Genomic DNA, 23,957 nt, shown 5'->3' on the forward strand with positions numbered 1-23,957 from the left:
TCCAATCGATTTAATGAGATATACATCATTTGCAGACAACTTCATCTAACTATTAATTTTATAATACACATTATTTTTATATCTATTATTTATTACAAATAGGCACTGTCAAATTGGAAACTATTACGTTAATATTTATTTATAAGTATGTAAAATAGTTTTTATTTTAAAAATTCACCTTTACTAAACACCATGCTACTGGACACGCAATTTATTTTGAATATTTCTCATATAATAGGCAAACAATGAATAGGTATTTACAGGAGATAGTAAATGTAATTGCACAATATAATATATTTTTAATGTTGAATCATTCATTATTATTACGAAAAAATTAAGTATTTTAACCGAAATCTTTGTAAATATTTTAATAATATCAAACATTTATGGAAGTTACACATTGTATAAATACACAGATTTATAATCTGGATCGAAACATATGTATTGACAAAATCTATCAATAGGATAAAATACATTAAAAAAAATATGCCTGACTTTAATAAAAATACTTCATATTTAAACATTGTAAATCCAACACTTTAAAAAAAAATTCAAACTTCACAAAATGGTCACGATACCTTGTAATTACTTAATGAGATTATTTGCAAGTTTGATTCCATTATAAGGACATGAATTACAAGAATTTTATGGATAGATTTTTGAAATGATTAGACTTGTTATGGGTGCAAGTATCTTACACAGAGGTAGATATTTGATAATACAGTATAACCCCTATTTTACGTTTTTTTAAGGAACTGAAGAAAAAAAAACATTATTGGAGGGAAAATGTAAAAGGGGGGTTATTGAAAAAAAGAACATTTAAATTTTATGTTTCTAAAAAATAACGTTTTATTAAAAAACAACATTCAATTAAAATTTTTATTGAATTTTTTTTTATTTTTTATTAAAAAAATCATGTATATTAGTTTGTTGCATTTTTGTTATGTAATTCTCACCTTACGCAGTTCGAATGTCACGACCCAATCAGTGTCAAGCGCGCGTAACTCACAGATTTTGAATATTTCCGACGTAAATCGCGGGAAAGAAAAACGTAAATGCGGGTATTAAATGTACTGAAATACATCGGGACTGAAAAAATTACACGCAATTGCCGGGAAAACGTGAATTCCGGGCACGTAAAAACGAGGTTATACTGTATTAGCGTTTTCTATAAAATATTTATTTTGATCAACACGGGATTTACAAATTTTAGACTAATAATATAATAATATGTACTAGGTATGGAGCGTATGAGCATGAATGTTTCAGTTGATTGCCAAGAATGACAATATTGTATTATATCATTGTGAAATACAATAGCAGTGTTGTGAGAAAAATAAATAAACGGTATTTTATACCTGCTGTTTCATGCAACACGGATAATTTTTTTTTATCAAAAAAAGCATGTAAGTATAAACACAGGCATATTTTTTTTTCAACTTCCGTCAAGCACCTCATTTCACAATATACTGATATTAATAATATGAAGAACTATGTACACAAAAATAATACAGATTTTATTAGGAGATTGAATATGTACATATTTAATTCTCAAGAACATTATATCCTTTAAATCATTTTTGCACCAGTCAACTGGCAGAATGCATTAATTATTCATCTTTATTCAGTTTTTGCAGTTTTCTACCAGATGTCAGTAGGTAATATATTTTAAGCAAGATTATGGAAATTTTTGATTTAGAAATTTGACAATAAGCAGTATATGTATAGATAGACTATAGAGGATAAGATTTATATAAGTACAATAGGGCTGAATTGGACAATGTGAAATATTTTAATGAGAAAAAAGCTTTTGGCAGTAAGTACCATCATAATATGTCATCTATTACAATGAGAAATTTAAGCACAGAGTGCAATAATAATTAACGAAATCGTGCATTTCCAAATATTAAAATTTTTCGAAATATTAGATAAAAAATTTAAACTAAATTCTATTTTTTCTATATGTCTTTAATTAGTGAGTAAGTTTAATACTACTAGACACTGATTAAAATTAACTTGCATAAATTTTAAAGTTAACAGTGTCTTACTTTTTTTTTGTAAAAAGACTTATAAAAAACCTACGCAACTATTATATAAATTAGCATTTAAATTTAAATAATAACATAGAAAAATCTCCCTTCAGTAAGCATCAGAAAAAAATACTTCCGGAAATATGTACGACACAATATTAAATTACATTTTGATCTTTAACGATGGATCCTAAGAACGTCCATCAATATGTAATATGCAAGAATGCAACAGTTTCATAATTATCACCATTGAATTAAAGTGTCAGACAAAGAAGTTATCACGCACCGATAGACACAACATAATAAATGACTCCTTTATATCTTATAAATCTACATAATCGAGGCTCGCACTGGTCATACTAACAAACTACACGCTGTCCGATAAAGGACAGTTTTAAAAATTGGAAGTAAGTTTTTGAATGACAAGACAGTTTTTGATCGAGAGACAGTTTCATAATTAAAATGCTGACGGCAATAAGATCAGTCGTAAAAAAATATATATGTATCGATGATATACACTATGTATACATTTTTTAATTAGTAACTACTAATTTGAACATGACAGATTTATTACAAACGCACAAGTATTGCTTTTATAGTTACAATGAAAACTATGTAACTCTTTGTGGTGAGATATTACTTAACATTTCATTATATTGCATTTTCATGATGGCTATTTTAAATAATTGTACATCAGCAACAGTGTGTCGAATGTAATATTTTCCAGTAAATGAGTTATGTACAGGAGTGTCATATCTTTGAAAGGCAATAATTTGCCTTTGAATATATTCATCACATAAATATAAAAACCAAAAAGCCAAAAGTCCAGAGACATCAAGAGGCATATTAAAAAATCTTAATTTTGTTTTCCAGAAGTGATCTTTTTGGACGTACGATACTCTGGCTTCCAGGTTTAGAAATTATTTCCCTATTGAACTATACATTGGTTATAATATTTATTTTGTTTGCAAACACAACAAGTCTCATTTGGCTTCAATAATTATTAGTCTACAAAGCCCTGTCTCGCCAATAAAAAATGTCTTATTACAACGATACGAGCTAAATTAAGGCCCTGTTTTAGTTCTGCGCCTTATTCTCATGAATCTGTACAGTGTCCTGTATCGTAACAACTCCGTTCACATCGATTTCTTTACTCAAACTGTCATCGCTGTGCGAACCCGTCCCCGGTTCGCAGTTCCTCTTGGTGTCATCTTCAACTTTGAGCCCCCTGACATCCGGCTGGATGGAATGGGGACCCGAATCCTTATACTAGCTATGCGGTAGTAGGGCACTGTCTTCACTGTGTGCGTCCACTCCATGTGACGGGTTGTCATTGTGGGTGATTGTCTTTGACGGCGAGTGTTGACGTGACGTGTGGACTGAGCCGTTGGGGCCCAAAGGAGACACCTGAGAAAATATTGAAATTAAAATAGGTGTAATGCATCAATCAGCGGCGCTTTATTCAAAATTTCCTCAGTTGAAAATGAATCTAAATAAAAAATTTAACTGTTTTTTTCAAATTTTAATTATTTAATTGAATGATAATCTTTACATATTTTTTAAAATACGTCATTTTATCTCCAAATACATAACACAGTATATTGGTAATTTTTCATTCCTGGGGAGGGTCCGGACCCGAAACCTCTTCCCTTTGTGTGCGTGCCTGGGCATTAATTATTAAATGGCATAATCAAGGCAGATAATATTCTGGACATTATTGAACTATGTACATACTCATATGGGATACAATTTTCTAAATGAGATTAAGTTGTAGATACTGGTATTAAACTTACATGATGTGAATTCATATGATGTGATGGCGATCTCGTAGGAAGTGGACTTCCTTCTTCTTCAAGAGAATGGAGAAGCTGGAAAGATACAATAATTAAAAATTAAATGTGAAACGTGATTGGTTTCAAAGTCCACGATGAACAGCCACTTCGAGACAATCACAAAAAACAGGCGAGCATATTTAGGACTGTAAATACTTAGATAGAAATAATTTGAAAACCATGTTTAAAGTTGGTCGATTGATATTTAAAAAATGGCGGCTGATCTGATTTTACAATCAACCAATGGTTTACTACTATTATTTTACAGGTCAAGGGAAGCTGAATGTTAATAACCATAGACATGATGGAAAACTACATGAATTAATTCACTTTCATAATATATTTCAGCTCCATCTTATCCCATTGAAGACAGACTTAAAAACAGAAAAAAGTGAACCAACAATCAGATTAAATTTTGTATTAAATTTGACAGCAGTTTACTAAAATTGTCACAACTTTTTTATTATATTTAATCTCAATCTCTTCTTTAAACTTGTGTAGGTATTGAAATATGTACTTCTCTTTTTAAATAAACATGTAAAATTAAAAAAATATCTAAAAATAAAACATTTTTATCAGAGACAAGTGGCGCCAAATTGATGCCGATTGTACATAATCACTTGGTGAATAGCGGCGTCAAATTGGCGCCGATTGTCTCCAATGGGTTACTACAAGAAGATTTTCTTCAAAATTACATTGGTAATAAAGTAATGAAAAATAAAAAAAGCAAAAAGGAGACATGCTAATAATTGTTTTCCACTAAGAACAGACGTTAGAGCAAATGATATTAAAATATTATTACCTTTTCAACTTCATCGTCAAATTGTTCTCCTGCATCATCGCTTGCTTTATTCCGACTGCCAGGTGCACACCTCTCCATTAATGTCGCTCTCTTTGCAGCCAAGTAGAGAGATCTATAAAAAATCATAACAGTCAATGCAACGATCATTTACAATATATCAGTAGAATACATCATTACACACATTGTATATATCTATATTATCTGAGGTTATCAAATGTACAACATTAATAAATTTAATGTAAAAGAAGTGGAAGCCACGGTTTATCTGGCACAAATGTGAAATTAGTAATACATAATCAGACTGTGGAATTAAATATGACACAGGTCAACTTGATTATCTAAAAATATCTGGCATACAGAATAGATTATAATATTATTAATTTCAATTGTAAAAAACAAACAACTTCCTAACCCAAGTTACATTTTGACAAAATTATAAAAGCTATTTATTTTATTACATTTCACCATAGCACAGCACAGTTCGCCGTGAGCTTTCTATCGGAAAGAGATGAAAAAATTATGCCTTGTTCTGTATTTCTAATTTAATTACATACCAATTTTCTGCAGTCTTTCCCTTGTATTTCGGTAGTTTATATTACATATTTTGTTAAGTGTTTCTGGTACAAGTTGGTTTACAGGAAGCCAGGCGGCAACAGCACCACTTTTCATGGCTGATTTTGGCAAAATTCATGAATTCAAGAATGAAAACCTAACAAATAATTCAGTATATCGGCTATTTTCAAAATTTGATTGCCGCTGGCTTCCTGTAAACCGACGAGAACCGTGTTTTATTACTTATTCCAAAATTTAATTTAAAAAGTGGAATAAGTACTATAAAGTTGTGTTTTATATAATTTAACAAATAATTAATCAAAATAATACATTGCAGCTCCACCATGAATTGACAGTTAACACTATAAAAGAAAAAAGAAAAAATCAGTAGGCACTATACGACCCAAAGAGATTGTACGGTCTTTAATATACGACCATATATTTCCGATACAACATTTCACGGTGAAGTGTGATACGGCGAACTGCATACGTACAAATTGCCGGACACAAAATTATATACCTTTTGATAGTGACATAAAATACTTCCGTTATAGCCCTAACGGAGTAGTCAGGTATGAAGGAGTATCTGATCATGGCGTCCATGTTGATTGATTGGAGAGAGCCCAACGCCGATGGGGGCACAACAGGTGATTCAGCTATAAAAAAAATGGGGAACATAAATTCATTGTCAAAGGTGACGAAGAGACCTGTAGATTGAGGAATGGATTCCAAAAGATGGATCAAGAGAAGCAAAGAACACACAGTGACATAAAACTCATCATCATGGTGATGTGCGGTCCATCCCCAGAAGTAATAACATTATGCATTATTTGCAATTGTGTAGTAAAATTTACCTTATAGGTAGGCTTATCATAATTATGAAACTCTAAACAGGGACATGAACGGGAGATACGTCAAAGAAACAAATTTAACCACTAAAATTGTTTTATTATTAAAAGTATGTACAAAAGAAGAATTATGCTGAAGCAGAAATTGAAATTTATTTATTTATTGTAACAGTCGTACTTCTGGCTGGAATGAACTTTTTTAGTACTACATCCAATGCCTAACATCAAGCTCTTGTTTGAGTTGGCTGTAAACGTTATTTTGCCTTCTTCTATGTACGCGTCCAAAATTCGTGTAACAATATTGTCACCACAAAATGCAACTATCTTTTCATCAATCTCATGACGACGCAATGCCGAAATTATATTTTCAGTCAATATTTCCGACGTCTCGCCGTGAACAGACTCAGAATCCAGCAGTTTTACGTGGACACCTTCCAATGGTAAAAAGTATCTAACAACAACAGGCTCTAGTCCTACTTCTTTTCTATTTGAAGTGTCGTTAGTAATGCGTCTACTGTCTACGGCCAATCGTGAAAATTTATTATTGCCGATCATTCATACGAGGAATAGCAGCCGGGACACCGGGACAAATGTGTGAAACAGGGACGTATGGTTAGCCTACTTATAGGTATATTTCTATTAAAGGTTCTTTAATATATTTATATTATGTAGAATATTGAAGAGCTACTACTCTGCAATAATATATACACCATATTACTACAATCAGTCGCCCGACAAAGTTCAGTTAGTTACAAAACTCCGTGAAAATATGATCACAGCATACCTACAAACAAAAGTCACTGCACGCCACTGGCGAAGGGTGGAGGTAGGCTGTTAAGATCCGCCAAAAACAGTACACATTAAACTTGTCAGTCATACGTGTCTGTTTTCATTGAAATAAGACTACAATTTACAGATACTGTTGGTTGGTTTCTTAAATTCAATTAAACTCTGTGAAGACCAAGCAATAATAGATAATAGTCAAAAAATACTCATATATCTATAAAGTACCTATCTAAAATTATGTAATTAAATCATACATAACTTTGGATATTTTATAGATAGAATAATATTTTTCATCCATTATAGATTGGTTAGGCACGGCTTAATGATTAAAAAAAATGAACCAACAATATGTGTAATATGTATTCTTAATCCAGCGAAAACAAATAAGTGTGAATGAAAAAGTGTGCACAATTTTATTGTATCGCCCAAAATATACCAAAAATATTATGGTTTGGCTTAGGCAGGGTTTAATTGATTTTTAAAAACTAACCAATACCATCTGTAAATTGTAGTCTTAGTTCAATAAAATGAGGAAAAGTCATTATACATACCAATAGTGACGTTCTGCATGAGCGCCTGTGAGCCGAAATAGGTGAAGGGTCCACTTTCGAAGATCAGCTTCTCTTTGCCGACTGTCACTTCCACACGACCTTCAAGAATCAATACAAAGTAGTCCACCTGGAAAAAAAGAGAAATTTGTAAATCACTTCATAAAAATCATAATAGTCTGAGTGACAGGTATGATTTTGGTTGTTAAATTTAACATTATTTTCAACTTACCGGTTTTCCCTGTTCGTAAATTAGTGTGGTCGGTTCAGTTTTTTGCCGTTCTTTACTTCTGAACTTGATGTGATGGATAATATCCTGCTTCAGCATTCTTCTGAGGATCGTTTCCGACACCACATCAGGCTTAAATGCATCCACAGCTGTAAAGAAAAACTAAATTATAAAAATATATTTTCTTCCCAGAGAGGGCATACTGTGAAATCACGGTAAGGAGGATAATATTTAAGCAATACTAATTCAGTAGAAAATTGAAAATACGCAGTCCGGTTCAAAAATAAAACTACAAAAGAGAACTGCGGCAGACGTTTTCCGGAGGTAGCCCAGATCCAGATTAGTTTCTACTAGAGATGAGTCAACGTTTTAGAAGTAGTAAAAATTCCTTCATGGTAGGAATGTGATTTCATTTATAAGAGGAATATAAAAATTCATATACCCGTGCTCAGGTATTGGAAGGTGGCCAGAGTCAACTGCGGTGAAATTCTTATCCTCTGGTTTTCTCTCCTCTCGGCGAAAACTCCCAAGTCCTGAAGTTTATTTGGTGGGCGCATGCGGCGACGTTTTGATTTGTTGTCAGCTATAAAAAAAGTGTCACAGAATGAAGATGGTGTTGATAATTTAACATCACCGTAGAACAGGAGTGGATAACTTGTTTGTTGTTCTGATCAACTTTTTGCACAGAAATATGGTCACAAGCTACCTATCACATTCGTATAAAAATTTAGCGAGGAATGGATTGGTATGATTGTATACCAATGTGTTATTTTATATCTTTTAAAAGCAGTGAGATGTGAGCATTTAAATGAGCGAACATCGCATTTATGTAGTTTTTCACTACTGTCCGACAAGAAGATGTAGGCAATAACCGGAAGTCGCTGTAGTCAAAGTGCGATTAACTAAATAGGAGGGGCTTGTTAGTTCACAGTTTTAACACATGGACAACTCGTCGATGACCGGAAGTCGTTAAAGTCGAAGTGCGGTTAAAAACAGGAGGGCTTATTAGTTCACAGTTTTAACACGTTGAGAAGACGATCTTGTTCGACAGTAGTAAATAATATCAATTTTTGTCATTTGACATAACTCAGCCGCATGCATTTAAATGAAGAAACATTGTAAATCTCATTTTATATTAGTTGTTTACATATATTTAGATGAGCAATCATTGCACTTAAATGTAGTTTTATCAGAGGGTATGTATTTTAAAATGGGCAAGTTGTGAGAAAAAAAAAACATACGCCTTTATATAATTTTCCCCCAGTGTGTATTTTTATGATTTTTTTTAGTATTGAAACGCCAGGATGTTTAATTTAATGTGTTATCAATAATTATAGTCGCAAGCAAATAAATGAACAAAGATCTAATTAAAATAGTTTTTCAACAGTATGTCTTACTGTAATTTTGTCTCATTTTTCAAAGTAGTTTTAAATTCGAAACGCTCAATTTATGTTAATTCTGAATCTATTAGATACGTACATTGTTTAGAGATTGTAAAATAATGATATAGCTGTGATCAAGAAAACTTTGCCATCAAACTGTCGGCCATACCTGCTTTAGTTTTTTTTTTTTTTACCAAAGTTACTTCAAAGTAAAAGTAAATTAAACAGTAAATTCGTAAAATCACATAACTATGTAACATTGATTATCCTGATATCCAGAAGCTGCGAATACATTAATTTGGATAGATAACAAAAAAAAAGAGTCAAGTCATGTACTCACTAAATACATCAGTTTCGTCCATGATCTCAGCTTGTATCAGCTCTTCAATGACATCCTCCAGGGTGACCAAACCGACGGTCTCGTAAAATGGATCTCCCTCTCCTTCGTTGTTAACTCTCTGCACAAACGCCATGTGGCCCTTATGTCCTGGAAAAATAGTTACAATCAGGAACATCCACAGTCAGTTATTGAAAGTAATTTTAGACTATTCATGAGTGTTCTCATTTGTTCCGTTTACTATTTATTTACTGAAGTGCCATAGTGTTTATACAAGCTGATAATATAGTACTTACATGATTAATACAAAGAGTATTAAGATTCAAATACATTATGAACATGTTATGTGCTGTCACAGTAAGCTGCCGCTACGGTAAAAAATTGTGTAATGTCGTTGTTCTTGGTATTTAAAATGTTATCAGACTGATGCTCCCATCCCGTAGCAGATTTTGAACCTTTAAATGAACATTATCAGTTAGCAAAATCTGCCAAAATCACCATAACAACAATGAAGTCACCTCACGCGAACATCCGCATGACTCAATTAACGGTTTTTATCATTTTCTACATGCCTACACATTTTCGACTCATGTCAAAATCTGCAGGTTCTTTGTTTTTAGTGTTTTCTCTGTGGATTTTCTATTAAATTATTATCTATTATCTAGTGTCTGCAGGCTGGGTTCTGTTCAAAATATTATCTATGGATGCAATATCGCCAGTAATTTTAATGTATGCACACATAGAACCTGTTAAAATTAATTGAAATTAGCATGAATAATAAATAATAATTCAAAATACTAATACATTAGAGTTGAATTCATAGAGATAGTGACCATTCAAAATATTCTGCGGAATGACGAAACTATAGACATAATTTGTTGCCGTGACAGCATGTGACAGTACATGACGTGATCATAATGTAATTGCAGCATTAGTATTTAAAATCAAAGAAAAGATACATTATTAATCATATTGAAATCTTTTGTGTCTCAAAACAATAAGAATTTGTCAACAATGGCTTGCTCTTTACATATTACGAATAGGTAAGAAAGAGTAGTGGCACAATTCCAAATAACTTATATCTCATGACTTTTCCTGTCTTGTCTGCACATCTTGTGATAAATCAACTAATTTTGTATAATCAAAACACTTAAATAAACAGTTTATATTTTGCAAAATCAGTATTTGGAGTTATGCCACCATTATTCTTCCGTTATGTTTATGAAAATAATAATGCTAACACTGCAGCCAATGACAGCCTGTGGAGGTGAACAAAAAATCACAGGGTTTCGAGATACTATTTTTCATAACAAACATCATATTATTAAACAACATTAAATATTCAAATGTTAAGCCGGGTACTCATTAGCGAGCCGTAACTGTAACCGTTTCAGATACTGTCACCAACTCTAGATGCAAAATAATTATTCATTAGGTTCGCGAACTAATTATTTGGCGTCCATACTGGTCACTGTAACTGCAACGGTCACAGTTACGGCTCGCTAATGAGTACCCGGCATTACACTCTCAGATATTGTGAATTATTTATTGAATAAAAATAAAAGTTTACCTGCTTATTTATACAAGGCTAACAATAGTTTGACTGGAAATATTGAGGATAAAAATCTCGAGGATAAAAAAAAAAAAATCTGTTTTTTCATAATAATATTTAGCTATGGATAGTTATTTTTTTTTTATTCACTTCGAAATGAGATCAGTAATACAGAATTTATTGCAATATTATTGAGGACAAAATCGCAAGGCTGCTACCATTTTAATAGTGATGCTTGATGAAGAATAGATGCCGGTCTTTAATATGTAGAAAATTTTTCGAGAGATTTGTAATACTAAAATTACAAAGACATAAACATAAAAACTCTATGCCTGCACACCAAAAAGAAGGTATTCCAATGAATATTTTGTCCGATCGTGAAAGCAAAAAAAAATAAAAATTTGATAACTTGATAGTACACAAAAATTTAATATAAGAATCCATAATATTATATCGCGCATTTGATAGTAAATTTCGGTTCATTTCGTAACTAACTTACATAATAAATATAATTTCAAATTATCTTTCTCTTTGAAATCTCGTATAACAAATAATTGATAAATCATTTACACTCTTGGTATACAAGAAATTCAAATATTAAAACTTTACACCATTGCCAAGTTATGTACATATTGTTCATACCTTCTTTGAACTGTTTGAATATGACATCCAAAGTTACATCCTCAAAAACGAAGTTGCATGGATTCTGGTAAAACTGACACAGCGTTCTTAGAGGAGTGTTATCATCAGGGTCTACGAAAGCCAAATCCTTGATGTAGAGCATGGCAATGATGTTCGTTCTGTTGCCTTCATACACTGGAATTCTGGAGTAACCTAAACAGTAAACAGTTTGTATGTAACATATTATAAAAAAACTTCATACATAATGATATTTATAATTAATAAAAGTATGTAGATTCCGATTTATTAAATTTTATAGTCACACAAAACAGATTAAACAGATAGAAATGTGAAAGCCGGTCACCATAGTCCAAGACTTTGAAATCAGTTATGGTTTATAATTTAATGACTGTCTGGCAAAATAAATGCAAGAAATAAAAAGCCCATTGAGTTACCTCAAATATCACCAATACTTGAGAATTGTAGCTTCTTAGAGCCAGAATGTAACCCACATCCCTTATTTTTGTGTTTCCTGGGTGCATATTTCATGGTAATTTTAAATCATTAAACCTGTGATACTATCATTTATAATTAATGTCAAGGTGTGTGCCTTTTCAGTAACAGTTTGATTTAGTCTTGAACAAGGCCCACTATAATCAGGCGGTGACACAAAATTGTACACTTTGATGAAATGATGATTATTGCATATCAAATAAATGGTAATAATTTCAACAAAATATGCAATCGAAAATCTTTATTTTTTGCAAACAGGTCATTACATTGCATTCGAAGATAATCAAAAACCAGCACAACCATTGTTAATTCGCAATTCAGTGACATGACCTGAATATAGTCGGCCTTGAGTCTTGAAATGTAAATGACATTTGGAAAATGTTTAGGGGTTAGAAAACTTTTAGTTCCTGTTACAAACGCATTAATTGTCACCAGAAAAAAAGAATTTTAGTAAAGTTTTCACCATCTCCGTATGATATTAATAACACAAACATTCAATAATAATTGATAATGGGGTCTCTAATGTCAAAAATGCTCTTATAAATGTTTTTAGTTCATCTTATCTTACACTTACCAAATATTATGTTATATCAACTTTATAATTTAAAAAGATAAGCTAAAATCTGCAACATTTTCTGTAGCGTTCAATTTTTGCACATATCCCGTATACCCAGGGACTTTAAATTCGACACACACATGCTAATGTGGTGACCACGGCCCTCACATAATGAAAGGGCTCCCAGGCCAGGATCTTTGGCGGGACCCCTTGCATATCGCTAAGGATAAAGGCAATGTGACGCTCTACAGTAACGTTTTCCAAACGGTGTATGCAGTAAAATTAATGTGTATATTTAGTGTTTTTTTTCTACATTTTCACATTCATTTGAATTATGGGGTTGTCGAGTATTGATACACAATTAAAAATTGTATCGTATAACCACATAATTTTAAATAACAAGGAAAATAGCTTTTTTGTTTGTGTTTATCTCACTTATCGACTCGCCTTGACGGGCCCCCAGGCTAGGGTCCTGTCGCCCCCCCCCCCCCCCTTCATCCCTTGTCATGGTGATGACAATACATACTATTAAAATTTGGGGATGGTCCGGTACTCAAAACATGGATTAGACAGCACTTCCATGCTAAGTAAAAAGACAGTGTTTTTGGTTTTAGTGAAATGAGAACCCAAGTTTTAAACTACCTTATCCTCTATATGTAAAATTATTTGATTGTTAAATAATTTTTTGAATAATTTTACATAAAATAAGAGAAGGGGTAGTTTAAAACTTGGGTTCTCATTTCACTAAAACCAAAAACACTATCTTTCTATTTAGCATGGTAGAGCAATACAAGTGGACATACCATGGCCTTAACCCCAATCCTTATTATAATACTATAATGATGGACACACGGAGATCACAAACGATCATGATGGCAATGATCTTTCATAAATTATCAGTTGTCATTATTTAAGAAGAATGTCATTGCCTGTTTATTTACCTGTTTTCATGATCTCGGAGACAGTCTCAAAATCTAGCACAGCGTCATAGTCCAACATGAATACATCTTCGATTTTAGTCATGATCTCATTGACGGTCTTCTTCCTCAGCTCTAGTGCACCGCTGATGATGTTTACCTCGTCTCTGTCCAAATCATTGATGTCTGTCGTTACCTAGAAGAGAAAAAAAAGTTGTATTATATTATGTACCTACAATGCAAATAAAATATTTGGTACTGTTTGGTTATACGGAATACAGCGGAAAACACATTTTGAAAATAGCCGATATACTGGATTATTTGTTAGGTTAACCTAACCAAACCTAACCTAACCTAACCTAACAAATAATCCAGTATATCGGGTATTTTCAAAATGCGTTTTCCGCTGTATTCCGTATAACCGAACAGTACCAAATATTTAATTCACTACTATTGCAACTATCTTATTAGGATTTATTTACCCAACATATTTATTTAAATAGTACATGATATTATAAAATAATTATAAAATGTAAGGAGAAAAATTTACAAAAAAAAATTTTTTTTAGCATGTCCAATCCTAATAAGATCATAATAAGGGTCTCCACAGAGTGGAGTGGGGTGGTTTTTGTTTTTATGAGAAATTGATGTTAGCTGATGAATGATGACTAAAAGACATAACTACTAGAAATATTAATTTCTAATTTTGTATTATTCGTCGCTTTTTACGAAATTAAGATTTCAATACCAATGTCTGTAAATAATTTATAATGCTCTTTTTTCTGTATCATAGATTTAGTCACAATATGTAAGCAAAATAAATAGATAGGTATTTTAATTTGTAGAAATAGCTTGAATTGAGAAAATCATTTTTAATTCTAAGTAAAATCACTAATTGAAAAAATTGAATACAACACAATATCAAAACTTAATTATACATAAATAATATAAAAGAAATAAACAAAAAGATACACCAACTAATTAACTTCTATGCAAGAGTATTTTTAAAACTGTGATTTATTTCAAAACCGATTATCTCAGCTGAAACTAAACTGACTTAAGCACTTTTACCCCAAAACCACAGTATTTTCAATAATCAATTTTTTGATTCATGAACTCTGGGATTTCGGAATAATTAGTTTCCGATATTATGATTGTTGTCAAAAATAAAAGCATTTTCGCTCGAAAGAAAGTGAGCAGTCACAAATTTTCAAAAAAAATTGGCCATTTTTTAGAATAGACAGTCACTTTTGAAAGACTTGTTATTTTATTAGTTTTGAGATTTTCAAAAAAAAAAGTTTTAAATCAAGCAAACATAGTTAGTCACCTGTTTATTTTCTATGGATTAGATTAGGGGATGGGCAAGTTTTTTTTACATAACTTTCTCAAATATTGTTTTTGTATTAATATTTTTTAAGGTACGAGTGTAATTGTATTTTAATAATGTAATGGTAAAAAATCTTTTTTGTGTCTTCTATTGTTATATCACGAAATTCTAGAATTGAATTGAAGTGCAACGGAATTGTTTTGGATATTGATATATTCCACTTAAGTGAGATTGAATCAGATGGACGTTATTTTATAGATTCTTAATATAATCTGTCTAATTTCGTAATTACACTTTCTTTCTTTTGTACCTGTTTGTATTTTTTTTAAACTAATATAATCAATTAAAAATTTAATATCTATGTATATTATAATATAACAAGTTATAGAGGATTTACTTATTACGAAGTATTCGTAATCTCTAGAAGATGTAAGAAGTAAATGAGATTGTAAATTATTATTAATAAAAAATTGTCATTTATCAAAGGGTTGAGAACCGCTGTTTCGCGTGCAATGTCGGACAGCCTACCTACTATCAAAGTGACGATGGTATAAATTTGATGGGAGACGTATAGAACATAAATTAATGGCTGACCTTCTATGGCATTTTACGACAGGTCTATTTCGGAATATGTGCGACCTTTCTAAGGTTAGGTGGGACATAGCGAACATCGATTTATTCCCATCGCATTTTTCGCGTGTCCTCTCAATTCCATGGTGATAATTAAAAAAGTCAGTGAGAGAAATTTAACGTGAAAACGTGATAAATCGAATCGCAGTCTTGTTCGGGAGTGAATGTGCGGTTACCAAAGAGATGAGTCCAATCTCTTTGGCGGTTACCCTTTTTTGATGGAAACAACAAAAACATTTTGTTTAAATACAATTTATTGTAGCGAGAAGGTGTTGATTCGTAAAAAAATAAATCTATTTTAAACCATTCGATCAAAGGCGCCTTGTCAATACAACATCTGGTTATGATAAATTAATACATTCATTTGAGTACTTGGCAAAGAAGCCGTTCTTATTATAATTTTAGAAAACAACAAAATTCATTCGCATCTCCGTGCACTGGCGTCGTGTTTTGATGATATTATAAACCCACAAATATTGTACCACTTTAGTAGGTAATAGGTACATTATGAATCGACTTTCTAAAAACAATTGATTAAACATTCTTATCAACTAACAACCATTTAATCCGGAACTGACTACAGACAGTCTTAAAAACACGAGTTGGCTGCCATTTATCACTAATTAAGTAACTGTTGTGTTTCATTAATCAGTATATTATCATGTTAAAACTAGCTGTAAGGATTGTAAATTATTAAGAAGGGCACGCGACACCTCAACAGCACGAGTGGAAGAGAAAGTGTAAAGGGGTGATGATTAGAGATCGACGTCACATGCCGCTCACCTGAGGTCGCAGAAGTTAAAAGTTACTCCACTCCTGTCCGTCGAGTTTCATCCATCATTATTGTAATAATTGGTGTAATTATCCTCATCCTAATTTCGCCACCCCCCAGTTGTAACAAAACATACAGTGCCTATAATAGCGGAGAACTACACGATGGAAATCCTCTGGGAATGTCAGAGGATGTGCTTTGAAAGGGAAGAGTTGCTCCTAACCAGCTGTTGTGATAAGGGTTCATCGGGTGCCACAAAGGCCAACTATAATATTAAAAAAAAAAATGCGGCGTCTTATTGTGGAGGCGAAGATCTCTTCACATATTTTGGTAAGTCCGCATTGTTTTAGCTTAGTTATATGTGCATTAATTAAAATCATTTATTTATTTTTGTTAATTCTCCGTGTTCCTGTCTCCCATGAGCACTTTTTATTAAATTGAGTCTCAGTAAACCCAATTAAAGCACACTCGAGTGTGTGGCGACCTCAGTCTTGGACATCTGTTCTTGAGACATTCCCATACGTAAACAACTGCTGATGCTTCACATCAAACGTAGAACCTCGTGATACGCCCGATTAAAACCGAGTGACAAGCGGGGCGGATTGGTTTGGAAGGAACTATTAGGTAGTTACGTATAGTTATATCAAAACTCAATGTTTATTGATTGCCAAGAATTGACACAACATCGTGATTCGTGATCCTCGCGTAAATGCGTAAGGCACCGGTTTCTCATACCGGAGGTTTCGGGTTCGATTCCCGATCAGGTCACAATACATATTAATGATTTTCTAAAGCCTGGGGGGTTCTTTGAATGTTTCATAGCAGCTACTATTTTTCATTGGCTCCACAATCCAGTGTGTTATAAAGATACATAAAGTATGTTAACAAATCATTAAGCCATAAAAACTAATTTACAATAATTACGAGTGATTATTTTGACTAAGTGCTCAATGCAATAATATTTTTAAAACCAATAATACTTTCATCGTTTTATCTCATTGAGTAGAGCAAGCGTAGTAAAAAAAATAGATGGTGGGCGAAGATATTTAATCTATGTGCAGAACAGAGATCACCAAGTGAAATTATTACATTACGCGCGAATTCACGTCACCGAGAAAATATGCAGTGCGCGCAAAAAAACGACCAGTTCGTCTGGCTGCTGTCTGCAGTTTTTTAGAGAGATTTAGTGGCACAATTCATTAATAATTGGATTATGTAATGCACATTTATATATTAATGTTACCATAGACATTAAACTTTTTCAGTCAAACGTATTTGTTTTCATTGGAATAAGACTATAATTTTACAGATCGTGTTGGTTAATTTAAAAAATTCAATTAATCTAAATTAAATAGATAATAGTCAAAAAATACTCGTCTATCTATAAAATATCTAAAATTATGCAATTAAATCATACATAACTTTAGATTATTAGATATAGAATAATATTTTTTATGTATTATAGTTTGATTTAGGCAGGGATTAATGAATTTTAAAAAAATGAACCAACAATATGACGTGTAATATGTATTCTTAATCCAACGAAAACAAATAAGTATGAATGAAAAAGTGTGCACAATTTTGTCATATCGCCCAAAATATACCAAAACCACTATGGTTTGGTGTAGGAAGAGTTTAATTTATTTTAAAAACTAACCAACACCATCTGCAAATTGTAGTCTTAGTTCAATAAAAACAAATACGCTTGACTAACAAAGTTTAATGTGCACAGGTTATGGCGGATCTTAATAGCCTACCCCCACCCTTCGCTACTGAGTTACGTAACTGAGACAATTAGTTTTAAGTTTAGCATTTTTTAAGTATGTACTTATTTACTCTTACCCTGCAATTTTCAAAAAATAAATGATCGATTCAAATATCATATTATTTCACAGTAACATGGATACAAGAGGGGTTGAACAAAACCTTATCTATAATGATACTAATTGACAAATTCGATGTAATGATCAATTAATAACGATTTTCGTTTAGTTTATACTTATTCATCGGAGATTAAACATTTTCTACAAACTTTTGTTAATAACATAACGTCACCCTGGAGATGAAATGCACGGTTCCGAAATCCTGAAAGTCCACCATTTTCAATCCGGGGGTTTCAGGATCGACAAATCGCGCAGAAACTAAATCCCTAGCATATATCATCATTAAGAGTGCAATGGCCAGGAAGAGTACTGGCTTCCCCAATAGTCTGATCGCCAGCCCACACAAACGTATAACGACCTGATATGGTCAAGAGACAAAGGTTTTTTTAATTGATTCCGACACATTTTTTTTTATCGTTGATTACGAAACCACCTTGGTAATATGGCGGTTAAACCTACAGAAAGTGAATTCGGAGATAAAATAATCATGTGTGATTAATTCCCTGCATCATCATGACGTGTATGTTTCAATGCACTTCTATATGAAGTCATCATCAAGCTCAGTCTAGTTTTCTTGACTGTCACGTAATTCCATTGAACCGTAATATTTCGTCAATTCAGCGTAATTAATAATTTCATATTGAAACTATATAAATATATAATAAGGATATTATTGTATTTCATACAGTATAGTTTTTTTTTTAAATGCGTACAAATTACCGGACAAAGAACGTGTCATCTGGTCTCAGTGGAATTCTGCCATCTGTTATTCGAATCAATGTTCATGACCATATCGTATACGTACTACTGGTTACGAACAATTTACCGGACACATTGTTCCATTGCCTTAAATGTGTCTATTGTTTATGTGATTCTTTCAATTGCATCGATGTCATCAAAAACCCCCCTAGCAGCAATCATCAAACTATTATACCTAGTCAGTACAATCTACATACTATGTACAATAATTATGAGACTGTCAAACTTTAGCGTGCACTATTTATGTTTGATCTCAACAGCCTACCTCCACCCTTCGCCACTGCATGCATTCATTGCATACTTCATTCCTGCCCCTGCATCCTGTGCGAGACTATTATGCATACCGACATACCATATTACTGATTCCAGATTATTATTGCCGAGAATATTATTATTATCGAGAGAAGAAAAAAACCCGTATACAAGCATTAAAAAAATGTCTGGCTGGCCGGGCGCCAAAAAAACCGCGAGATGCGGCTTCAGCGATGACAGACATTTTTTCTTGTTTTCACAATTCGATAATCAAAAGCGACGTGTTTGTTTTTATTGGGCGCTAACACGTCGATCACCACATTAATTATTATTTTTCGCTGGATCAACAGGTGTCCATATCAAAGAATTGCTTCCAGAGACGTCCCTGGGCACACAGCACCCCTTGCATTATCAACGTATAGGTAAATCATTCTACAGTGGCACCTGGGTACTACGGTAAAAGCGGCTTGCAGTTACTTGCAGTGCTCGTATTGTTTGCTAGAATTGAAACATACATTGCAGTCAATAATGCAAATGCAGAATCAATAATATCGCCTATGGTGCCACTGTAGAATGAATTGCCTCTACTATAGATCCACCGGTATAGTTGTGCGCTAAGTGAGGGCACCACATGCTAACTTTGACATACAATGTTTTTGACATACAACTTTTTATACTGTGATCTTAGTTTTAAATTTGAACACTATTTACGATGGTATTTATATATAGTCCAAGTGCTAGGCGACATTTTATTATTTATATATTTTACACTATTAAAAACAATATTGTCAGGATATCGGCGCCACAGGTACAAATTTTTCATCACCACGAAATCTACTATTTTAAGATATAATATTTGCACCCTTTCCTCAATTTGACTTTTCTTGATAGTTTGAAACAACTCAGATACCTAAAAAAATATTCGCAAAGGCACTTGGATCGGTAACGTGATTGATTAAGAGCACTTATCCGAAAAGTGAAGCATGTGATCGAATCCTACTGGATCAGAAAGTTTTGACGCAGAGCTACGTTTTTGTATTAGGCGAGGTAGCTTCGAAAACCGCCCGTAATGAATTACTAGATATAACTTTTTTTAAAGAAATAAACACAGCGAAACAAAAGTAATATCACTGGTTAGACAAAGAAGGTGAAAAACTGGGAAAACTGGACCCTCAGGGGACACTAACCTCGATAACTACGTTCTGGCGACCATTTTATTCTCATAATTCCCGCGAGTCTTCAACCAATAAACTCTCCGACTCACTTCGCGAGGGAATTATTGAAACTTTTCAGTACTTTTCAAAAATAATGTTGTTTATTATCATTTTTTGGCGGTAAACCATGATTTAATTTGAATATGCCAAAAAATTGATAACACCACAGCATCAGTATCACAGCTTACAAAAATAACAAATAACCCAACGTATGGACATATTTATGACATTTATTTTGTAATACAAATTCTGTAAACCAAATACAGCTAGTTATATAGTATCTACTATGTTTTTCATAATAATCTAATTAAATAATTTGAATGGTAATAATATGATAATTAGGTACTTACACTTTTTATTTAACAAATATCATTGTAATGTTTGAGTCAGGGAACTCAGAATTATCTGTTCATGTATCATTATCTGTTCTGTGGTTTGAGCCTTTCACGGTTGTTTTTTTTATCGTAATAGATTTTTGGGTTTCCACCGTGTGTACTTCTTCTGTCTTTCCTCGACGTTTCGGGCTCGTTGCAGATCATCTCTTGATAATGGCCTCTGCAACGAGTCCGAAACGTCGAAGAAAGACGGAAGAAGTACACATGGTGGAAACCCAAAAATCTATTACGATAAACATCATTGTATCGAGGTGGTCATAAAATGAGGGCATGTCTAGTAATAGTAATCAAATCACCATTACTTATTATAATTCATGAGTTTTCACACGGTAGGTAAATAAAACAGATACAGATATCTAATCAGTGACAAGTTTAAGAACGTGGTGGCCCAAGTCACTTGCTGATTTTAGGGTCCCCCACACGATAAAAAAATGAAAATCATGAATTCCAACTACAAACATACCTACCAAAATATCAACACCTCTCTTTCCTAGAATCACATTTTCTACTCAAAAATAATTATTATTGCAGATGGCAGTGATGACATATTATAATAATGTTAAATTTGTGGTTTATTTTTTGTACACAAATACGTATATTATGTAAAGTGGTTACGTCATAAATGCCCCTTTAGATAATAGTTGCAGGAATTTTGTTTATGCGTTGTGTAATATTTTATAGTTATCTACACAATTGTGTATTGAGAAAAACGCATCTTTTGAAATTTGTTGTATAATTTAATAATTATTACGTACCTATATTACTAATTTGAGCTGTTTCGAGGCCCCCTTTAAATATTCTAACAAATCGATTGCGCCATCTACGTCAAAGAAAATCGCCGCTGTATCTAGTCATATTATTGGCACGGCCGCCGCCGGTTGGAATCAACTTCAATCGCATCTGTCATACATAAAAAAGTGATATCTCACAAATAGACCAGCATCTCGAGATATTCCTTTTTCTACCGCGGTTTCAAAACACAACACGGCTTTCGATTCCAATCAGACTTTCCGGTGGAATCAGAAGAGCCGGCTTCATAATTAATTATCTTCAATAGAAAAATAAAATAAGAAAATTGCAAAATCACATACCTAATGAATTATTAAAAAAAATGTTTGTAAATCTTGTGACGTTTTCACCGGGCGCTTTTGGCAGCATCCTCTGTTGTTCTTTTATTCCTGTTTCAAAATGTCAAATTTCAAAACACGTTCGGCGCAGGCATGTAAACACAATATCTTTTTTTAAATGTAGGTTAACGAATCGGCTCCATTGAAACAAATCTCCTATTAATAGTTTATAATAAGGACGAATAAATACAGAAATCTATTTCAATTATTCACGGTTATTTTCAATTTAAAGCAGGTATAAGACGGTATAATCGTGCTGTTCAAAGTAACATATACTAGAGGCTGGGCCATAGTTATAGTAATACTAAAACATGTAAGGAGCTTTTAGTATTGCAACATTCGATGTCTTGGTGCCTATTAGCATGGCGGCTATTTCAACGTTTCGGTAATATCATACGTAATACACTATTTCCATGATTTGTCATGTAAATATACTACATAATGAAAAAAAGAAGAAAATATTCAGAAAAGTCCGATTCGAATCTCAAGAAATTATTTTTTCGAAATTTAGAGAATTCTCATTTCTTCGAGAAATCGTCAATTAGATTCTCGAAGAAAAATCGCTAGTCAAGAATGGTTTCTCGCTCGACCTTGATTCTGAGTGGAATTTCTGTACTTATGGAAAAAAAAGACAGAAAAAGACAATGAAAAAAAAAGGCAAAGGCAATAGGTCATTTTATAATGATGTCAATTTCTCGAGAATCTAGAGGAATCTCGAAAAACCATAAAACCAATCTCAAGCTCTAGTCGTACATGGTTACCAACATAATATATACCTAAGTACAATAATGGACAACTTTCGTAGGCTACATTTTGATTAACATTGCGAAATCTAAAATCTAAATTATTTGCGACTGATGTAACCATTGGTCTTAACTTTTAGCAGTATTTTTAAAGCTTCCACATATTTATGCTCCGTCTATAATGTGGGTACGGTTTTCTTCAACGTTTAAAATTGATACTACATGAAATAGCGTAATTTTACAACGTTTTTCTTAGCTCGTATTTTTATTTGTCCGGTACAAATCTCGCGATCGACTTTTAACTAACTTCCCGACTAGCTAGACATTTGAAACTTTTAGAATATATCAGAACACGATGCCAATGCATTTTTTTAATACTTTTAGCCATCTTTAAGTAGAATTTAATTCATTTTCAGTTAATTCTGTTTTGAATGAAAAGTTATTTCGATACAATTATTGGTTGCTAGGGGGTCCTAGCAACTAAATTATTAATATATACGTGCGTTACTATGGAAATCAATATGCAATGAAATAACATTTCATTATTCAGTATTTCAATTAAGTACAATTTTTCTTGATAGTTTAAACTAGTCAAGTCAAGTTTATATGATTCAACAGAAAATTTAAAAACGTTGTATATAAAAAGTTCTTTTTATCTTGTAATTATTTCAGGTTAGTATGAAAAATAATATTACCATTAGGTATGTACTATTTTCATAATACATTCGGCAGATTTTCCATAGAAACAGATTGCCATCAAAGATGTTGATAAGACAGAGAATAAAAATACAAAAGTGTAGTTAAAAAAACGATTGTTTAAATTGGCTGTAATTTATTTCGCATTACGGGTTTATTTATAGAAAACATTACCGTTTTTGTCATCATCTGTAACCTAAACACCTCAAGCATTTTAACCAAATAACACATTTTTTTTAGATTCACACATCTTAATTTGCCGAATCCATGTAAGTAGTTTTAACTTTGAATACTATGAATTAAAATGCAATAGGTACAGATTATCCTGAAATGATTGGGAAATGAATCGTAAGTATTCATGGCTTTAGCAGAACATAATGCATTTATTCCATAAATTACAGTGCTCGAAATGGATTGGAATGCACTGGAGCGCAGCTCCGGTTCATGAAATCCTCGAGTCCACTGCTCCGTCTCGTGGAAAAATAGCGCTCCGGTTCGGGAATTGTTATGAAAATAATTAAGTACATTATTTTACATTTTTAAAATAAAGTTTGACATGTCCGTACACACTTATTTAAACAAACAATAATAAGATTTGGTGTTGGTTTGCTACAAGGGTTTTAGGCGATTTTAATAGCATAAATTGTGAGTGTT

At 32.5% G+C, this 23,957-nt stretch overlaps 1 protein-coding gene across 1 annotated transcript in view; it reads right to left on the minus strand.

The window, feature by feature from the left end:
- Positions 1-906: 906 nt before the first annotated feature.
- uex (metal transporter uex) overlaps positions 907-23,957 on the minus strand; it is a 96,421-nt gene continuing 73,370 nt past the window's right edge. The window contains exons 5-14 of the mRNA XM_085954081.1: positions 13,530-13,701; positions 11,541-11,732; positions 9,350-9,496; positions 8,070-8,210; positions 7,631-7,776; positions 7,402-7,528; positions 5,737-5,872; positions 4,665-4,776; positions 3,824-3,898; positions 907-3,437 (exon numbers count right to left, since the gene is read on the minus strand). Of these exons, the coding sequence (XP_085810207.1) occupies positions 3,300-3,437; positions 3,824-3,898; positions 4,665-4,776; positions 5,737-5,872; positions 7,402-7,528; positions 7,631-7,776; positions 8,070-8,210; positions 9,350-9,496; positions 11,541-11,732; positions 13,530-13,701 (1,386 nt within the window). The 3' untranslated portion in view covers positions 907-3,299. The remainder of the gene's footprint in view (positions 3,438-3,823; positions 3,899-4,664; positions 4,777-5,736; positions 5,873-7,401; positions 7,529-7,630; positions 7,777-8,069; positions 8,211-9,349; positions 9,497-11,540; positions 11,733-13,529; positions 13,702-23,957) is intronic.

The sequence above is a fragment of the Rhyacophila brunnea genome, unplaced genomic scaffold (genome assembly GCF_057557595.1).
Source record: "Rhyacophila brunnea isolate RB1 unplaced genomic scaffold, BYU_Rbru_1.0 scaffold_4, whole genome shotgun sequence".
NCBI classification, from domain to species: Eukaryota; Metazoa; Arthropoda; class Insecta; order Trichoptera; family Rhyacophilidae; genus Rhyacophila; species Rhyacophila brunnea.